The sequence below is a fragment of the Polistes dominula genome, unplaced genomic scaffold, assembly GCF_049000335.1.
Source record: "Polistes dominula isolate Pdom_NZ unplaced genomic scaffold, Pdom_raw_medaka contig_21, whole genome shotgun sequence".
NCBI classification, from domain to species: domain Eukaryota; kingdom Metazoa; phylum Arthropoda; class Insecta; order Hymenoptera; family Vespidae; genus Polistes; species Polistes dominula.
Window position 1 is genome coordinate 2,216,165 of NW_028301061.1, and position 16,010 is coordinate 2,232,174.

Genomic DNA, 16,010 nt, shown 5'->3' on the forward strand with positions numbered 1-16,010 from the left:
TTTCTTAAATTTGACACTAAAACAAAATACACAAATAATAAAATAATAAAATTGTTAATTATTCGTTTAATTAATTAAATATATTTCTATCGGTGTATCCTAAATTACGTAACATTAATTAATTAAGAATATAATTAAAAGAACAAATAAAGATGAATGAAATTGATCGAGTTATTTTAAATTTTGAAGAAAAATCTTAGTCATTTAAAAGAGGAAGCTTAATTTTGGTGTTTAAAATCAGATACGAACTAGTTTTAGTTGACTAACCGGTTAAAAGTGTATATGTCACATATATGTCCCAATGGGCTAACCTAATCTCTCCCCATGACCAAAATCATCACCCACGTAGAATTGAAACTTCACCATATAAATCTCGATCATTCGAATTGGGTTGAAAATCATTTATAATTTATTCCATATAAATTCTTTGTATTATAATTTCTTTTTTCAAGTGATTTATATGCTTTTTTTTTTTATTCGTCATTTGATTTAATTTCATGCTGCATATTTGAATCTTGGAAAAGGATCATTGATAGTTTTTATGTAACACCGATTTGCAATGATTTCAATTAAATGACTCAACCCAAATTAACATCCCTAAACGTGTGAGAAAAGTTGTTATACATATGTACACAATGCCACACTACATACACATGTGACCATGCATGCGTGAAACACGTTCTCACAACACGTGCATTATTTAAACGGGTGCAATGAGCGGACTCGTGTGAACGAGAGCCAAGAAATGTTCTTGTACAACATTAGATATAGACTAACATTATTTTAATAAATTATTTCTAATGTATAAATTTCAAATAACACATGTTATCCTTATAATGTTTAATAAGAAAATGTCTTCCGATTTATTGTGTTTTACGATTTCTATAATAAGTTCAATAACTTTGAGAATAGTTTGTAGAATTCTTTATCAAAACTTTTGCGTGTGAGTTCGATGAAATGATTTATCTAAATAATTTTAAAAATAAATTGTAATTGATTATTTATCAGAACAAATTGAATGAATATTTGAATGAAAGGTTTATTAAATTCTTTGAATTTAATTATTGGATTATTTATTCAAGTATTTATTTTTATCGTAGTATGTATTTTAATATTAGAAAGATGAATCAATCTTTAATAAAGACATGTTCTTATAATTCCATAAATTTCTATAAATCAAATTCTATCTCATGAGAATTTCTATATTCAAAGATAACATATTCAAAAATTAGAATTTATAGGTTATATATATATATTATATTATAGGTTGTAATATTATAAGTTATAATATATGAAACAAAGAAAACAAAAGATATTAACAAATTTCAAATAATAAAAAAACCAAATTGAAATGAAGATAAATAATAAATAAAGAAATAAATAATATTTGATAACTTTTTTATTGCAAAAGTAATTCGAAAGCATTCGAAAGTAAATTTCCAAAATTTCAACAAAACACATTCAAAACTTAAAATTTATAGGTTATAATATATGAAAGAAAGAAACCTACTAACAAATTTCCGATAATAAATTAAAAAAAATTAAAAATAAAGATAAATAATAAAGTAAATCTATCGATAATATTCTTTAACTTTTATATTGCAAAAGTAGTTCGAAAGGAAGTATGGAAAACTTGTATATATAAAGTTGGATCTGTAGTAATGGCGGCTAAAAGCTACAGGATCTGTAATCTCGTTGTGTTACGTAGTTTTTCGCAAAAGATAAAAGAGCATAACGTTTGTGTGTGTCAGCCAGAACCCGTAGAGTGGAAAGTAGCTGTTGACATATCGCTGCCAGGTATTGGGACACGTATCTCGTAAGTGGGCGGGGTAGGTTAACCTATACGGGAATATAATGTACGCCTCCACTAGCACACCATTCGCAGATCTCACAAAGCCAAGAGAAAGAAAGAAACAAACTTCTTTTTCTTCTTATACTTACTTATACTTATAGTTCTGTATGTGGTACATACACAATCGTACAAATTCTATCCTCCATTATAGTCATCATCATTATCATCATCACCATCATCATTAGGCATATACAAATCGCATTAGAAACATTTACATTTATTATAACGTTTTTTAACTTTTAATATGTTTGCATACCTTCTATTTTATATTTTATGATACATTTAATAATATGTTTTAAAATAAACCATTCGTATTAATCCCATTGTTTTGTGACAAATTATCGTTTTGAATATACAGATAAAGATGATGATCAAATGAATGTTTTAAACAAAAATTCAGAAGATAAGGTTTCATTTGAGTTTAAGTATTATTAATATATTTATTATATTTTAATAATTAGTAATTATTTGTAATTTAGTAAATATTAATTATATAATAATTATATTATTATTATTTTATTATTTTATTATTATATTATAATAATAACTGTATTTACTATATATACTATATTTGCTATATTATTATGTATATATTATATATACTCTATATTTATTTATAATATAATTATTATATTATAATATTATAATAATTACTATATTATTAATAATTCGTAATTAATTAACAATTCGTATTTCTCATCAAACATATTCAAGAAATATTCTCAAATAATTTTTCTACGATACTAAACTAAATTCGATTAAAAAAATACAAAAATATCAATTATAAAAATCTACTAACAATAAAACAAAAATATATAAATATAACGGGATACTCGTAGACATCCTATATATATATATGTATATATACAATCATATATTATACAAACAAAAAAATACAGTAATATAGGTAAGAATATACGAAAGGCACGTGGAGTGTAGGTTTTAACGAGCGGTAGATACTTATATGGTGTAATTTAACACTCTTCAGTGGGGGTGGGAGTAAGGGGTTTGACTCCAGTCTTCGAAGGAAGGTCGCTGTTGACTTATTGTGCATCGGAAATTAAAGAATTCTCACTTGGCTTTTGCTAGGGAATGCGAGACGTGTTTTCTGTAGCGTAGGAGAAGAAAAACGAAACGTTCAAATGAGAAGAAAGTAAAGAAACAAGAAAAACAACAACAAAAAGTACAAAATGAACAAGAAGAAGAAGAAGAAGAAGAAGAGGTGGAGAAGAATGGAATAAGAATACGAATATACACACACGTACACGTATATACACATACACATAAGAAACTGAAGAAGAAGAAGAAGAAGAAGCAAGAAGAAGCAAGAAGTGGCTTGTGCTTGTCTCGATTTCTCTCTGGTTGGTGGTTCGCGGGGTTAAATATACCCTTGGTACTCGGATCATAGAGAACAGCAAATCGAAGGATGAAGTGAGATGAAAGACAGAAAGAAAAATGAAAAAAAAAAAAAAAAAAGAAACAAACCAAACAAGAAAAGAGTGAATAAGATAGAAGATATCAAAGTTAAAGAAAGACGAACACATACGTGAATCTTCAATTAGTAAGAGAGAAATAGAAATATCGAAGGAACGCGAATACACACGTGAGAAAGAGAGAGAACTAACACAGAATGAGAGTAAAAGAGAAGGAAGGAAGGAAGGAAGGGTGGAGGAGGTTGGAGGAGGTGGAAGAGGAGAGAAGTGTCTGCTATTACAGAGTACACACGTCTCTGTGGCCACACTGAGTGAGGCACAGCCCGATATGGAGCAATCTCAGATTTCCATCCGCCCAAATCGAGAATATACGCCCCCGCCTCCTCACTCGGCGTCGTCGGCCGTCGCGACGGAGATGGAAATGCTTCTCGGGGTTGCTGCTGCTACTGCTGCTTGGCCCGTCGTATTAGTAACAGTGCCAAAAGTATCTCAAAACGGTCCCATGCTTCTTCCTTCCTTCCATCACACACACTCCTCCTTATATACACACATATATACATACACATATATATATATATTTTTTCCTATTTTTCTTTTTTATTATCTTAACCATCTAACCCCCCCCCATTTTATCCACCATTTTACCCCTTACCTAACCTCACATTTTATCCACCATCTTACCCCCCACCTAACCTCCAATTTTACATTCCAATCTTGATCATCTAATTCATTCTTCGTCATTTTGGTTATCATCGTCATCTTTCCTTCATCTTCATCGTCATCTTTTCTTCATTTTCTTCTTCATCTTCTTCTTTTTTTTCATCTTCATCTTCTCCTTCTACTCTCATTTCTCCCCCACAAAGTCAACTCAAGTAAGCAAGTAAGGAAGACACGTGCTCAGAGTTCTCATATCACCTTTCTTCTTCCTTTCCTCATCCCTGATCCAACCAGACTCATTTGAAAGGTGGGGATGAGATCGTCATCCCTACAGAGGGTGATCCCTCTCTCTTTCCTCAGTCTTCCCTCTTTCTTTGTACATCGATGAACATCATGCGAATATTACGTTCTCCCGGTTTACCTTTCATTACTTTTATTTCATGGATTTAAACTGTAACAAGTGGTTGTCTCACAAACAAATTGCAAGTGATATTATCATCTGTGTGTTCTTCGGTGTTTTATTTATTGAAAAATGAAGAAATAGAAGAAGAAAAAGAAGAAGAAGAAGAGGAAGAAGATATTGTTCATTTTGTTGTTGGATGTTAAATTTTGATTTTATTATTGAAATTTAATTTGGTCCTATTTTTAAAGGACCTCGATTATTTTAATTGAGACAAGTGTTCCGTAAACAAGGAAGATACGTTCATGTTGCCAGAAAGCAACTTTCCCGTTACAGGTAAATTTATATATAAGTCATTTTTGTTATTTAATTTTATTCGAAATTATTTGAATTTGAATTATTAAATACAACGTTCGAATTTCGATGTGTTTCTAACCACGTGGTTGTATTTCATTCTCACGAATGTAACGTTGTCTAACATACTTTGTAAATATCGGTGTATCATTCAAACGAATAAACTTATTAAAATAGTGAATATTACAGTTATTATTAATAACAATATTAATAATAATAATAATAATAATAATTTATGAATAATTGATCTAACTTTTCCATAAATAAAATCCTATTTGTGTTATATTTGCAATTAAATAAATATATATATTTTTTTGTATCGTAAATTTTTACAATATTCAAAATTTCATCTGCAGTAAATGTTTTTTTTTTATCTCATCCTCTAATTTATTTTTTCTTATTTTTAATATTTAATAATGTCATTTCCGCAATTGAAGTGAAAGCTCAAAACTCCTGTTTTACATTAACAACACTTCCTGTCGAAGTGTGTATATATATATTTTTTTTGTTTCTCCTCACCTTGACATATTTTTGAGTATTGCAGCTGACTTTCCGTTTTTAACCTAGTTGTCTTCCTGCCAATTGTATAAGAAAGATAGAGAGAGAAAGATAGAGAAAGAGAGAGAGAGAGAGAGAAAGATAGGTACACACATGCATCGTATGGTTCGTATACTTTAACGAAACATTTTAAGTCCACTTGTTGTCCGTAAATATCTATCAAAGCAACTTATACATGTTCCTGGAGTATCGATTTCACGATTACGATTAATTCAAGAGTTCGTCTTTTTTACTTTCCATTAAAATAATAAGAAAAAAAAAAAAAATACAAATATGAAAGAATTTATGCAAAATTATCGTCAGTCTAAAAAATCATTCAATCCAAAATGAAAAAAAAAAATAAATAAATAAAAAGAAAAATAAAAAAAAGGACCATGAAAAAAAATATATACATAATTGAAAATATATTTCTATCTTCCTCTTTCTATTTCTCTAACTTTACACCATAATATATATAAGATAAATATAAAATAAATAGTATAATATATAATAATAAAAAGAATATTATAATAAGATAAATATATTATATATATATTATACATATAGAAAAATATATATAAATAATAATTAAATAATAATCAATATAAAAATATAATAATCAAATACACATATATACATACATATATAGATAAATATATTTGATTTATGAATCTTTTATGTCATTATTTTAAAAGCTTACTCTCTCTCTCTCACTCGTAAATTATTACGTTACTTTTTTCTCTTTAAAAGAAAGAAAGAAAGAGAAAGAAGAAAAAAGAAGAGTATAGAAGAGAAGAAGTATTATTTGACGTAGCTGACTTGTAAAGATACACCAAGTTAGAGTTGTATAGAGTGAGAGTAAGTCTCCCGTCATACATAATCCCAAATATGGAGTGAGAAATTTGAGAGAGAACCGAAAATAGTGGCGCTATGCCAGCCGCCCTCTAAAAATAGCCAAAAAATAAATTGTAGTTACGCGCCCGCCTGCATCATTCTATAAGCGAGCTTCAATGAATCGGGTGTGCCTTTTTGACTTTTCATATGTGTATGTGTGCATTTGCATATGTGTACGCTCTCTCTCTCTCTCTCTCTTTCTCTTTCTGTCTCTCTCTTTTTATCTGTCTGCTTTTATCGTACTATACATTTGATATATATTAACACTTAAGTATTCTAACGGGTTATAATTAATTATAAAGGTACACCACTATGATAAGCAAACGTTAATGAGTTTATGATTCACACACGTTCTTGTTAACAAGTGTTTTTCATTAGTATTTTTCAATTTTTTTTGTTTTGTTTATAATATTAATTATGTACACTTTAGTATAATATTTAATTCAAATATAATATAATGATTGATTTAAATAATTAATTAGATGTATACGATGCTGATATATGTATTTTTATAAAAATACTTTTTTTTTAAGAATAATTTTTATATGTAATTTAACAACATTGGTATATATTAATATATATTAATATAAAAAATAATAATATTAAAAAAAATATAATAATAAAATATAATATATAAATATAATATAAAAATAATATAAAATATAATAATACAAAAATATATTTAAAAAACAGATATATATTAATATATATAATAATATTAGGGATATTAATTATTATTTATATTTTATTATATTTATTTATATATATATTAAATATTAACAAACAAATAATATAAATAAATACCAATAAAATATTGTTAATATATATTTATAATAGGATTACGAATATTTTTTAGAGAATGAATCAATTTATGATCAGCAATTTATTTTAATGTTAATCGTAATTTAGTTTTAATTTATTTTTAATTTTTTTTATTTTGTTGTTGTTGTTGTTAAACCTTTCACTGGAGAAACATCAACGAATGTTTTTTATCGATTAAAAAAAAAAAAATGGAATATATCGATTTACAAGTATATCTCGCGTGCAATCATGCGTATACGAGAACGCGTTTTGATCATATGCATAACGACTCTACACATTCTCAACCGCAACATAGTTTCTCTCTCTCTCTCTCTTTCTTTCTCTCTTTGAATTTTTTTTTTCTTCATCTTATAATTCACCATAAGAAAATATCGAAATTGGCTTGGAACATCCTTTTACATCCCATTGGTGCTCTCATTTTTCGATTACATGCAATCGTGCGTGCCGATCATCTTTCTTTCTTTTTATCTTCAAATTCTCAAATCAACCAACGAATCAACCCCCTCCTCCACCTACTCTTCCCATTTCATGTTATTTTTGAGAAGGAAAAATGATTTATGATTTATAAAAATAATACTTCCGTGTAATAATAATAATTATATCATATTTATATCAAAACGATGACAAAATTGAGCTTATAATAATTGGTTTCAATAAAACAAATTATTTTCCGTCTCTTTCGAACAGAAATATTTAAATTTTTAATTGAAAATATTAATCTTGAAAATATAGAAAAGAAAAATGAAATAAAAGAAGAGATTTAATAAAGATACTACTGTATATATTAATTTTTTAACAGTACAACGTACGATACAAAAATCTAATCTACAATTGGGGGATTCAACTGAAACAAATTATTTCATTTTTATTTTTAACAAAAGTAGTCAAATTTTTGATCGAAAATATTGATCTTGAAATTATACAAAAAAAAAAAAAAACAAGAAAAAAAAATAAAAAATCCTACATTTATAGTAACAGATATTCTTGTACTTGAAAACATTCCTAGATATTTGAGAATGTGTAAGGAAAGATTTCAGTAAATGGTGTTTGGTAGCAATAACAGTAAGAACAGCATCAAGTAAGGTGCTGGTTGGCAGTAAAGAAATGAAACCCGATCGAGTAAAGCCAAGTAAGGTCGAAGAATTGCGGGTGTTGGGTGGTGGGCTTGTACGTGTGTCCAGTTCTATTTCCGTACCTGAATATTTTTATCCTGTGCGGTGCTGTAAAGTTAGTATTATACATACTGCTTCTTCTTCTTCTTCTTCTTCTTCTTCTTCCACCTCCTCCTCCCCCATCCACCTTCTCCACCATTTCTCCTCCTTCTCTTTTTCTTTCTACATTTTTTTTCTTTTTTTTTTTTTATTCATCTTTGTCTGTGTCTTTTCAAACCTCTTATTCGAGTCTGTGAATTTTTTTTGTTTTTTTTTTTTACAACAAATCTTGAAAATATTTCTACGAGCAAGCAACACACTCTCTCTATCTTATGAGAAAACTCATGTAAACCGTCTTCTCTCCCTTTAGGTTTGAAAGTACACACACTTTGGTGTGTGTATTGTAAGAGATAAACGATAAGAATACACACAACGACCTCTAATCGTTTTCGACCACGATCAATGTTATCCCTTTTATCTCGTTCCGAAGGATTTTATTAGAAACAAGTTTTTCATGTGAATATAGTTAAACCGTCTTTTTGATAACAATTTCAAATACATTCAAAATGAATGTGAATTCTATACGCGTATCTGTAAAACATAATATTATAAAACAATGATAATATTTATTTTTATTTGTTAAATAATTCTAAGTCTAATCAACAGTTTCTAATCAACAGATTGAAACATCAATACTGATACGTAAATTATCGTTTTAAGTAATATTAATATAAAAATAAAAAAAAAAACAATTTATAATAATAAAATTAATCAGTAATATATTTTATTATAATTTATTATATATGTTATTATTTAAATATGTTATTATAATTACATATAAATTTATTAATATGTATTATAATTAATTATTATATATATATTATAATGTAATCTTTATTAAAAAAGTGCATATAAACACCTTAAATCTACCTGAATCATTTTACTGTACACCCTGCAACAAATATTGAAACATATCTTTTATTAAAGTTCAAAACTATTTAATTCACCCCCATTCATTAAATTTAATAAACAATCCTATAATAATTACCCTATATTATTAATCTAAAAAATGATAACAATAATAAAAACTTCAATAAACTAACCACAAACAAAAGTCATGGATCATAAATGATGACTTCGTTTCCTTATTATATGATTCCGAAACCTTGGAAGCGTCCGCAAAAACCCACACACTCGCGTGTACCATTGATGGTGTAACACTTACATATATACACACCACACACATACACATACACATACACATGAATGAAAACATGTAAACTTAATAGATAAACCTACATACACTGCATTTATAAATCAGAATCAGGATCTGCATGTGGGCATTTGTTCGATTTTATTCCATTTCTCACGCCCGTCGGTTTTACACTAAGCGCCAACTCTTATCGTCACGTTTATAAATTGAATGTCTGTGTGTATGTGTGTGCGAATAAGTGCGTGTTCATTAATAAAACTTTTTTTATTTTTATTATGAATATTACTCGATACCTATTTTAGACAAAGTGATAATAATAGTAATAACCGATTGTAAAATCCCACGTCTGACCTTTTCCCATTATGAATCTAAGTATGATGATCACGATGAGAATCAATGTTAAACATGATTATTTATATATTCATTTTTTATTAATAAATAATGGAATAGTTTATATGTTGTCTGACCTAAACATTTTTGTTTTCTTCTGTTTGATATAGGGGGCACTATGCAAACCGAGGAAGTCGTGCCACGTGCACAATCAACTGGCATAGACTTGGATTTAACGGATAACAGTTTGCAGAATCATCTGCATCATCATCATCATAATCATCATCATCAGTCAACTCAAATCAAGTGCCCATTGGCACCTCTAACACATATGGCTGTAAAACAAGAACCCCAGGAGGAGGAGGAGCGTAGTCGTGATACCAGTACACTCAGGTGAGTTCAGTTTAAGAATGATACTAATCATTAAAATTAATCAATCATTATCATAAAAATATTATAATGATTTTTGTAGTCCTCAAACGGACACGAGTTCGGTGCAAGTATCATTGGATGGTAAACATGTAAATGATCAACAATCGGTTCACCATCGTCAACTACAAACCTTAGAAGAAACCCCTGGTCAAACTTGTGCTACCGATCAAAGTAACAGAAATAGAAACAGGTAATTTGATATGCCTGCAAATTATCATTCATTTCATTTATGATTCCAATTCAATTGGTATTTTATATATATATATATATATATATATATATATATATATATATATATATATTCATCATGATTAGATATAGTTGCTGTTATTGTTGTGTTGAACTGTTATTTCAAAGTTTTCTCTGTAGTTAGCTTGTGTTTCTATCGAAAGAAAGAATCTTTAAAGGGAACTCTAGCGTACGGCAGTATCACGTTACTAACGAGATGTCCACGAACATAAAGCTTGCGCCACTTGCAGGAGAGCAGGTACTTAAGATAGCTAGTAAAGAAGGATAAGGCGCCGGGTAAACTGGTTCGTTCTACATCGTCCGAAGTACATCGTTCGAGAGAGAGAGACTGTTCGATTGGAAAAAAGAAGTTCCTCTGCGTCGCTGAAATACCACCAGTCGATTACCGTTACTGAATTTCATTATATACACATATATACGTTCAAAGATAATACACGTATACCGAGCAAAACGACTACGACGTTGATATATATAAACGATCGTAAGCCACGTAACAACTCTAGGAAGGTAAAAATGTCAAAAGATATGCCCTCTGCTGCATACGCGATCTAAGGTGTCTTACAGTAAGCAACGCGGTGTATTAGATTGCCGTAAAGAGGTGTGGTTCGGAATGCAGTTATCGACAACGGACGAGGTTAATGAAGGAACGATGTTGTTGCCTTTGTAGAGTTATTCACAACAGAGAGTCTAGATTTTCCTTTCTTATATGACTCTGGTCAATTATCGAATAATACACTTTTTATTTTTCACCTGCAGCAAAAGACAATAGATTATACACACTAGAAGAATAAATGTTTCAATTAGAAATATATTTGGTATTTTTTTTTGTTACTGTTGCAGTCGGGGTAGAAGGAAATCAAGATGGAAACTGAAGTTTCATCATCAAGCTTTACCACCAGAATATCTCGACCATTACGAAGCTTCACTTGCACAAGAGGCCTTAAATTCATCCTCACCAACTCATACCAGTGAACAAACAGCACCAAGTCCTGCACCAACAAGTGCTACTTCAACGCCTAGTCCCATTGCCGATGTTCATGGTTGGTTGCAACGCATTGCTGCAATGCAACAAGAACTTTGTCCCCAAACGATGACCCAACAATGTACGAACTTTAATTCCGGTCAAGCATCGGCATCAAGACGATCGGTGATTACATCTACATCGTCCCATGCCTACACTGTGCCTCCTCATCATCATCATCATCACAATCATCATCATCATAATAATAATAACAATCATAATAATCATGGACATGTTCAGCAATCATCTCAGCAAACATCTACAACGAGACCACCTATGAAATATTCCGATCTACCATACATGGGTGAAATAACGTTGGACAATAGTAAACCTAGGAGAGGACGTAAACCCAAAAAGGCAGACATTTGTCATTTGATTTACAAGAATTATGGGACCATATTACCTGGAACACCTGGTCATGAAGAAAAAAGATTATCTCCTCAAGAGAAACCTGATTGTCGGGATCAGTTACCACCTCAGATACCCTTCCAACGTACCGATGTTCAGAATAGGATTAGTAGTCTTTTAGAAAAACGTCTTACCCAAGAGACTAGGCGGAATTTTGTCTTGACGGATAATACTAACGAACAAGATGAACCGTTGAATCTCTGTATCAGAGATCTCAATCAATTGAAGATCAGATTGCTTAGGAAACACGGAAACGTTTACGAGTCTGGACAAGTTAAAAGCGAAGCCTCTAGCGATGGAGAAGACGTTGAGTGTTTGGGGACGACATTTGCAAACTCAACAAATCGATTAGCAGATTCGACGAATCATGTTAACAACAATAACAACAACATTAATCACGGATCGGATGGGTCCACGGATCCAGTGGTTACACCAAATCCAGGATTCGTGTATTTTCCTAACGCTGGTGTCTTCATTCATCCCATGGCTTTGCAATCACAGTTACTTTATTATCAAAAAATGGCACAGAATGATAAATGTTTACCACGTGGCACGGAATATTCTCAAAAAGAACAAAAAATAGTACCCAAATCGATTTACTCGATGATGGATACGAAAAATTCGAGTTCAGTGTCACCAACAACACCAACAACACCTCAACAACCCTTAACGGTTCCAGTTCAACCACCGTTATCACCCAGACCTAAAAGAAATGCACCGGTTGCTCAAAACCAAGGACAACCAACTAAACGAAAACGTTCGGCTATTTTCATTCCACCGATGCCTTCGGAAAACAACAACAATCCTGCTACTGAGGTGAGCATATGCAAATTTAAATTCACCGGTGGTGCCAAACCGAGTTTGCAAGAGAAAAAAAGTCTCTCGGTGGATTCAGGTGGTAACTTCAGATACTACAGTGGTACAGGCGACAAAAGTATGCGAGGTTACGAATTTTTTCCACGTGAAGCACTGCAACAACAAGCCGGTCAATCGGGTTCATCGGCAGGTGCATTTTTAAATGCATCAGGTGAAAAAGTCCAACCACCGGTAGTTTGTCAACGTTCAAACAGCCAAGAAGATGGTCGACGTAAACGTAAAACTAGAAAATCACTTCAACGAGAAAAACTTGAACAAACCTTCAAAGAAAAAGGTTTTCTCATTCAAACACAACAATTGGAATCTGCTGAGGGTGCAACTTATTGTAAATTTCGTCAATTGAGAAAATTCACGAGATATTTGTTTCGAAGTTGGAAAGATTATCTCCCGGGTAATGTGCGCGAATTATCTAACAACGGTGAGGGTGAAATAATCGAGGGTGACGTTGAAAGTGACGCAACTGGTATCGTACCATCACCATCACCCATTTCTCATCCAAATCTCGACGGTTCACCTACATTCGTCGAAGATCATCGAACTCTTCCTCTTACGTGAACAAAATAAAACTAAAGTGTGATATTGGTGCTTCTTGTACGTGTACGTGTATATATATATATATATATGTGTGTGTGTATGTGTGTGCTTGTCTTCGAATTCTCGGCCACGGAAACGATAAAGTTTATTTGCTGTTAAACGAGGGATGTGGGAGGGTGTGTATATTCGGGGTTATGAAAATATGCACCAATGGAATTAAATGATAACGATAAGTCATAAATGTTCTATCACTTTCTATTTCTTTCTATCTAATTTTTTTCTTTCCTTCTTTTTTTCACTTGCAAGTTGTTGCATTTAAATGCAGCAAGTAGAAATTTAAAAAAACAATTGTTTAGTGCTCGCTATTCACGTGTAAATTTCTTTATTTGGTAAACGTGTAGGATAATTAATTGGTTGACAGGGTTGCGTCAGGAATTAAAGATAATTATTTTACAAATTAGATAAACTACGCCTTTTATGATCTGTGATGCGTTCGTAATTAAATAAAAAAAGATGAAATAAATTAAAAAAAAAAAAAAAAATGATCTTTGATTATTGTAAATAATAATAAATTTATTTATTACGATAAATATTTTTTTTTTTTTTTGAATGAAAAAAAAGGTTAACTATTTTTGTAATATTGCAAGATATTTTAATCGATGTTAATTCATTTTTGTTGTTGTTGTTGTTGTTGTATACGCGAGCTTTCGTACGAAATGAACAAAAAATTTTATCAATGATGTGACATTTTTATGAAAAAGTTTGTACATAACGAGCTTTGTTTTTTTTTTTTTTAATTTTATTTTTTATTTACAATTATCTTCCTTCGTCTTTCATCTTATCGAGAAATTAAACGATGTAAAGTTCAATCACAGCTTTTGTGCCAAAGATGGGAGGGAGACTGGAATTGTACATGTGTAAATATATATCTATACACATACACACACACACACACACACACAGATAAATAAATAATAAAAAGAGAAGAAGAAGAAGAAGAAGAACGTGTTAACCAAAGAACGGTGCGTTTCTCGTGTCACGTCAATTTTTCGTGACAGAGAGAAAAGAAAGTGAAAGTTCGAAAGAATATTTCCCGATTAAATTTTTTATATCTAAATTATTGTAAAAGAAAAAGAAAAAAGGGGATAAGAACAAAAAGAAAATATAAATGTAATTATAACAACAAAAATGTTGATAAAAGTCTTCCCTATAGTTATTTCCAACCGTTAATTTATTAAATAATTAATAAAGAAAAAAAAAAGTAAAATAGAAAAAGAACGGGGAAAGTGCATTTGTTGTTGAATCTTCTTGTTGTTGTTTTTCTTCTACCGAGTGCAACCCAGAGTGAGACTTTTTGAATTAAAAAAAAAAAGAACGCGACGATCTTATTTTTTTTTGTTTATCAAATATATTTTTTTTTGTTTTTAAAGACTATATATTATGAAAATATCGTATTAATCGATAAAAATGCAGTCTAACGAAATCTAGTCCTATTTATACTCTTGTTAAATAAAAAAAAAAACGTATCGTTTTTTTATTATTATAATTATATTATATTATATTGTATTATATATTATTATTATTATTATATAATTATTATATTATAATTATTATTATTATTATTATTATGGTTATAATTATTATTAATATAATATTATTATATAATTAATATGATTATATATTATAGTAACATTTAATGAATATATTTGTACGACTTATACGTGTACTTCGTAAACAACACATGCGAGTGCGTGTAAAAAACCGTGTTAAATAATAATAATAATAATAATAATAAAAAAAATTAAACGCATAATTTTGTGTCGCACGGTGTAAGAAAATGTGTGCGAGGTAAAAAAAAATATTACGCGTGCCTGTTTATCTGCGAAAAGAAAAAGAAATTAGATAATGATGGGGATAAGAATATTTTCGAAATTGTTTGAAATTGTTTGAACAAATGTTCCACGACGAAACAAACAAAAACAACTGTTTTTACGTTTATGAAAAAATACAATTCTTTTACATCGTTTCTAACGAATCGTAACACTTGTATCTTTTCGATTATTGTTTATGAAAGAAAAGAAGAAAGAGAAGAAGAAGAAAAAAATGTGATCGAACAAATTTTCTTGTTATTTTAAAATGCATCAGGAAAACCGTCCTTCGCAGGTATTATTAAAAATGCATCTTTGACAAAAACAAAACCGATGTCTATTTTTTCAACCTTTTAATTCTTTTCTTTAATTTTTATTATTATTATTAATTTTTTTTTTAATTCCTTTATCCACTCATTTTTTGTTTCCACTGTGAAATAGAAAAAAAAAAATAGAAATAATTCTATGGTTTTTTTAAGTTACAATAGCAAAATGGGAATAAATGATTTGTAAATTGTTATTGTTAATTTATTTTTTGATTTCTTATACTTTCTTGCATAATAATAAAAAAAAAAAAATAAAAAATAAAAATTCCTATAATAAATATATTATAGAAAAAAATATTTAAAAAAGAAATATAAAATAAAAATTGCTACAAATGATTTATAAATTGTTATCGTTAATTTTTTTTTTTTTTCATTTCATATACTTTCTTGCTTTATAAAAAAAAAAAAAATTCCTATAAAATATATATATTAAAAAAAAACATATAAAAAATAAAATCACGATATAATTACTACTTTAAAAACATATTAAAAAATAATAATTAAAAGAATATTCTTCGTATTATAATTAAATAATATCAAATCTCAAAAAATTACTAACCAACACAACAACTTGAATACAAAACTAAAAATAATAGCTGTACCAATAGTTTTATCATAAAATAAAATCATATGAGTAAAGATATTCCACATAC

The 16,010-nt window shown here is 29.3% G+C and overlaps 1 protein-coding gene across 2 annotated transcripts in view; it reads left to right on the forward strand.

The window, feature by feature from the left end:
- LOC107072373 (uncharacterized) overlaps window positions 1–15,361 on the forward strand; it is a 35,943-nt gene extending 20,582 nt beyond the window's left edge. Inside the window, exons 1-4 of one of the 2 annotated variants that reach the window (XM_015332246.2) lie at window positions 2,753–4,678; window positions 9,814–10,036; window positions 10,116–10,265; window positions 11,165–15,361. In XM_015332246.2, coding sequence (XP_015187732.2) covers window positions 4,648–4,678; window positions 9,814–10,036; window positions 10,116–10,265; window positions 11,165–13,184 — 2,424 coding nt within the window. In that variant the 5' untranslated portion in view covers window positions 2,753–4,647 and the 3' untranslated portion in view covers window positions 13,185–15,361. Of the gene's footprint in view, window positions 1–2,752; window positions 4,679–9,813; window positions 10,037–10,115; window positions 10,266–11,164 lie in introns of those variants that run through there. The other variant, XM_015332248.2, reaches the window with a different exon arrangement.
- Window positions 15,362–16,010: the final 649 nt, after the last annotated feature.